The sequence below is a fragment of the Colletes gigas genome, unplaced genomic scaffold (genome assembly GCF_013123115.1).
Source record: "Colletes gigas isolate AHSC1104 unplaced genomic scaffold, ASM1312311v1 Colletes_gigas_Sc00022, whole genome shotgun sequence".
Classification (NCBI taxonomy): domain Eukaryota; kingdom Metazoa; phylum Arthropoda; class Insecta; order Hymenoptera; family Colletidae; genus Colletes; species Colletes gigas.
In genome coordinates, this window is record NW_025106651.1 from 1,516,446 (window position 1) to 1,522,445 (window position 6,000).

The 6,000-nt window shown below is 37.7% G+C and overlaps 1 protein-coding gene across 1 annotated transcript in view; it reads left to right on the forward strand.

Moving 5' to 3' along the window:
- Nucleotides 1-5,631, forward strand: part of LOC122401202 (acetylcholine receptor subunit alpha-like 1) — a 234,824-nt gene extending 229,193 nt beyond the window's left edge. Inside the window, exon 7 of the mRNA XM_043403184.1 lies at nt 5,428-5,631. Coding sequence (XP_043259119.1) covers nt 5,428-5,631 — 204 coding nt within the window. The remainder of the gene's footprint in view (nt 1-5,427) is intronic.
- Nucleotides 5,632-6,000: the final 369 nt, after the last annotated feature.

Below are 6,000 nucleotides of genomic sequence, written 5' to 3' on the forward strand. Positions count from 1 at the left end.
GATTTCGATCCGCGAGAGGGTTTGTGCGAGCCGACGAAACGGCGCTCCCGGCGCCGGGTTGCTCGCGCGAAATACTAAAACAGTCCTCCCGGCAGGAAGTGCCCCCGCAGGAAGAAGGACGTCGTGCCCGAGCGTACGCTTCGCCGCGTTGGCAAACGTTTGAAACTGAGATTACGTTTCTGATTTCAATTCCGCGCGTTCGCATCCGGAATCAGTCGGCGTTCCAGCCCTCTGATAATCCCGTTTCCTCCGATCTAATCGAGCCGAACTCTAAATACAAAAATTCGCGACAATGGGGCTGGAATAATAGCACGTCGTGGACGGACACACGAAAAAACGGACTGCGTTTTATCATCGAACCATGGAACCTCGACCGTTGCAACACGCCCACGCCGGGCTTTCTTCGCCTTTGGTGGATTGGCTCGACGCCAGAGACGGGTGTCAGGAAGGTGCTGGGAGAAAAGGACTTGGCCGTCATGATCCTGGATTAAGCAAACTTTTTTCTATCGCTGCGTATTCCTTCCCACCGACGGTCTGGCCCCGGAGTCTGGGCTTGGAATTATTCGAAAAACTTGAATGTAACATTCATGAATCGATCTTCCTCCGTCGTGATTCTTAATGGGTTATTGAGCTTTAGTCAGATTGTATTGGACTAATTTATGACGACGTAAATAAATCAAATTTGTTTAGAGTAGAACCATGTTCACTTTCTCACTCGTTACCTAGTGCAATAAACTGGAGAAAATTCCATTTAGGTTGTAAAAGTAAAGGGTACAACTTTTAAAATCATTCTAAGAAGATTATTGTAAGACTTTTTTTCGTGATCTTACAATAATTTCTGGCCTCACACTATATTTTCGGTAATGAATTTTTTTCTCGAAAGTGCGTAGAATTTCAGAGGTATTCACTAAAAATGATTGTAATTGGTCCCCGCAACCGAAAATAATTTGTATAAAACGATTTAAAAATTTGTTTTTTGTCGAAAAATTTAGGCACCTACTACCTGATGATTTTTCTTAAAAATTCGTTTCTGATTTTTAATAACTTTGTTTGATACTTTACAAAAAAGTTGTTTAGGACTTTTTTGTAGGTATCTATGAGCTCTACTTTCAGAATAAATTCCAATGAGATCCATTGATTATTGTAAGAGTTATGGTCGTTTGAAAATTGTAGCACTTTTATGGGGTTTTTCTCACTTTACGGGATCAAGGAACAACTTTTCGAATATTTTTATAATTTAATACGCGTTGTTTGACTTTTTAAACATTAAAATCCTCCAATCCGTTCAAATTTATGATATTTTAAACAAACGCATGAAATTTCAGGGAAACATATCTATGGTATGGTCAGACATTATATTTTCGCCAAGGAATTTTTTTCTCGAAAGTGCGTAAGAATTCGGGGATATGTCTATTCACCCAAAATGTTTGTAATTGGCCCCCGCAACCGAAGATAATTTTTTTGAAACGATTTGAAATTTTTCAATTTCGCTGAAAAATTTGTCCACCTACTTGTCGATTTTTCTTAAAAATTCATTTTTGATTTTCAATCATGGATAATATACCGACACAGTTTATTAATAAAAAATAAAATACATAAAATTCCTACGATTTATTCGTCAACTGTTTAGTACCGACGTCATTGCTGGACTTCTTTGTTTGTGTGAATATGAGGAATAGTCGAGGTAAATATGCCGGTTATTCTAACATTCCGGATAATCGGAATTTTACTGTAATACTTTTATTCGTGTAACAAGAATGCATTATTGGGTCGAGAGACCTTAGGAGGTTTCGTTTATCCGGATGAAAGATTAGGCACGCGTGAGCGTAGCGAGGGATAAACGATACGCTGGGAGGTTGTATGGAATTGAAAGTGAACGATATTCCAGACACCGTTCCCGTGGAAGTATCATAAAAGTATCGGGTGTCCGTTTTATCGTCCACTTCCTCCCTTGTCAAGGAGGAAATCGAATGGAGTCAATACACCCTCGAGATGACGGATCAGTTGTCTCTCTTTCTTTCTCTCTCAACTATTCTCGAGCGATATAGGGCGGCTCTGTATCTGTCGTAAGGGTTCTCGATTGAAACTTCGTAGATAGACTTGCCTTTTAGCTACGTACATAAAGTGACTGGGAGCACGTATGATGGATCCACCCCAACCGCTGAGTAGATGATACTTTACCTCGACGAGGGAGCAGAACTTCTGGAAAATGTTTCTCATTCCCACAGAAGAACCTACCTGAGCAGAAAAGTGTGTTTGCGATTGGTCTATCGGACGAAGTATTGTATTTATGACGGGGGTGTGTCATTTACAAAGCTCGTATTATACATTTTCTCCTTCTATCGTGGACACAAAGACGTAGAAGGCGCAGACAACAATGTTCAGTGAATAAACGTTGCTTCATATTATATGAAATATTAGGATCTGTCAAAGTCTGTTAACGTTGAAATTTACACAGTAACTGTACCATTATATTTCATTCGTAAATCGATATGTAAATAGCGGATAAATCGTTAAACGTATACACTTATACTGTCGCTGAGTTGTTACTGCTCACCTGTTCTCTGTCTTCAATTTTAATCCACTATAGTTCAGACTTGGGGGTTTCGTGGCCGGTGTTCCCATCATCAGTTGAGACTCCCGGGCGTAAACTATGACCATGTAGTAAAGTGGCCCTGAAGTTTCGCCAATGCTGTAGCTCTAGGTTCATTAAAGCTGAGGTTGCGTTCATGCTGTCAACGGCTCTTGATAAATCTACCTACACTCCTGATGATTCAACGATCACGTTTCCTCTACGAACGTTATTCTCAGGATTTCGTACTTGAAACAAATGCAAACGTCCAGGATTTAATTGTTTTCAAGTTCATACTACCATAACAATCGCCATAAACACTGAAAAATAAAACATACAGAAAAACAATTCTATTCTTCTTGTGTTAGGGAATTGTCGAAGTAATCGGACATTTGGCATAGTTTTTCTTAAATATTAAGAAAACAGGTCGAACTTCACAATATCTGCAAGTTTCATAGTATTTCGTATTTTAAACAAATGCAAACGTCCAGAATTTAATTGTTTTATTGCAACAATAAACAGTTACTTTTCTAGTTTTCTTTCAAAATTTTATATTTTGGAAGTGGCACCTCGATATATCGTGCGTTATACAGGGTGCTCGGCTACCCGCGGGAAAAGTTTTAATGGGAGATTCTAGAGGCTAAAATAAGACCAAAATCAAGAATACCAATTTGTTGATTGAAGCTTCGTTAAAAAGTCATTAACGTTTAAAGTTTTTTTTTAAAGAATTTTTTTCTCGAAAGTGCGTAGGATTTCGGGGGTATGTCTATTCACCAAAAATGATTGTAATTGACCCACGCAACCAAAAATAATTTTTCCAGAACGATTTGACATTTTTAAATTTGCCGAATTTCAACAGCTGTCGATTTTTCTTAAAAATTCGTTTTTCATTTTTAATCAATTTGTTTCACGTCCTACGGAAATTTTGTTTAGTACTTTTTTGTTGATATCCATGAGGTCTACTTCAGAAAAAAGTTTCATTTAAATACATTCATTATTGTAGGAATTATCGCTGTTTGAACATTGAACCATTTTTATGGGGTTTTTCTCATTTTAAAGTACGCGTTGTTTGCCTTTTTAAACATTAAAATCCTTCAATCCGTTCAGAAGTTGTGACATTTTAAAGATATACACGAAATTCAGGGACACATTCTGGTCTCGCACTATATTTTCGGTAATAAATTTTTTTCTCGAAAATGGTTCGGATTTCGAGGGTGTGTCTATTCACCAAAAATGATTATAATTGACCCCCTCAATCGAAAATAATTTTTCCCTGCATGATTTGAAATTGTTCAATCTAATCTTTTAATAACTTTTTAACGAAGCCTCAATCAACAAATTAATAGTGATTTTCACTATTGGGGTGACTGAACACCCTGTATAATTCCTCTCCACTCGTATTAGTGCACTGCAATTGTGATTCACTATAAAAGAAAAAATGCTTGTGTCTTATGAATTGAAAACTCTAAATATGTAACGTGTGGAGGTTGCTTAGTGTAGCAAAAGTGTAACGATCATAAATCGTCAGCATATCGAGATGATTGGCCCAGTGAAGCTGCTTTAAAATATTTTCTTTAATTTTTAAGGCGTTGAAACGAAATTTAAAAAAAATATACTTCTTTAAATGTATAATCTCGCTTCCTCATGGTACCTGTGTGCTCATATTATAAATCGTTATTTATTTATTACATCGCACAGTGTGTCCAGCAATGGACAAAAGTCAACAAACTAAAGTTCATGTTATATAAATTCTTATATCCTAAAATGTTAATAAAGGAACGTAGATTTTAACACTATCCATAACTTTTACTGAATTTACCAATTTGCTCTGGAAAATGACGCCAGAAATTTATTGCAATTTTCGGTGCATTTTCTTAAACATGTGCCATTTACCGAAAATTTGTATTTTTAATTTGATTTTTGCAAGTTGTGTACACTATTATAGTACCTTTCAAACTGCTAAACAATCTTTTTACAATATTAACAATTGGTCCCAATTTGTTATGTTAAATGTTTATCAACTTTGAATTGAGTTTAAACAAAAATACCAAAAAATACCTCGATGATTTGTTGCATATTAATTTAGGGCACATCAAACTTTAATTCAACGCCAATTTTAGCTGTCCGAATTTACCTGAATCAGAGAAAATTATCAAAATCGTTATTGCAATTACTGATACCTGCTTCGAATCAGAATCGGAATTAATTTAATAAAAAATGTTCTTTTATTTATTTACAAGATAAGAAATTGTATCTGTATCTATTTTATATTTTAATTAAAAAGGAATCAAGGAAAAACATTACACAGATGCAAAGTTATGATTCTCTTCCCGAACGCCCATATACTCGAAATGATCGCTACGATATTTCAGGCACTTCCTCTAAGCCAATCAAAAACCTTTTCGAACAAAAGTTACACAGTAATCACTTGACAAGAAATTGCATTAGTAGAAATTAGCAAAACAATTTTTATGCAACAAAAAATCAAGGTCGATTCAATTTTTTTAAGAAAACTGTATAATTTTTATGCATCACGTGATGCATCTTTGTATTCTCTTTAAAAAAGTGTAAGAGGTCTTAGGTCGAAAATTGACTAGTTTAGAAGTCATAATTTTTGTTCTGAATTTCCATTTACGCGACGCATTGTGCATCGTTGAGAAGTTACTAAACGTGGGGTAATTTTGCTGACGCAGGTGGAGGAGAACTGGAAGTACATTTAAAATATTTTCTTTAATTTTTAAGGCATTGGAACGAAACTTGGAGAAAATATACTTCTGTAAATGTATTATGAATCGTTATTTATTTATTACATCGTTGAGCAGTTACTAAAACGTGGGGTAACTTTATTGTTGCAGGTGGAGGAGGACTGGAAGTACGTCGCGATGGTGCTCGACCGGATCTTCCTCTGGATTTTCACGGTGGCCTGCGTGCTCGGCACGGTGTTGATCATCTGCCAGGCGCCGAGTCTCTACGACACGACGAAGCCGATCGACATCAAGTACAGCAAGATCGCGAAGAAGAAGATGATGCTGATGAACATGGGCCTCGAGGAGGACTAGTCGACGATCCCGCGCGGCCTCGTGCCGCGGTCACAGCGACAGCTGCCACCGCGTCGTCGGCGTCGTCGTCGTCGTTCCCGTCGACGTCGCCGTCATCAACGTCATCGTCGTCGTCGTCGTCGTCGTCGACGTCGTTCGGCAGACGCTGTCCATCATCGAAACTGCCGATTTTCGCGTCGACGCGTAAGAGGACCCTCTCTCGATCGATGCTGCCAAAGATGAGAATCTGCCGGACACTCTGGAGTACCAATGAAAACGAAAATGGCGTTGATACGAACTCAGTTTGAGAGTTGTGCGAGCCGAGGAAGAAAAAAAAAAAAAAGAAGGAGGATTCGTGTTATTCGTTCGGGTGCCTGGTTCCGTTTACAC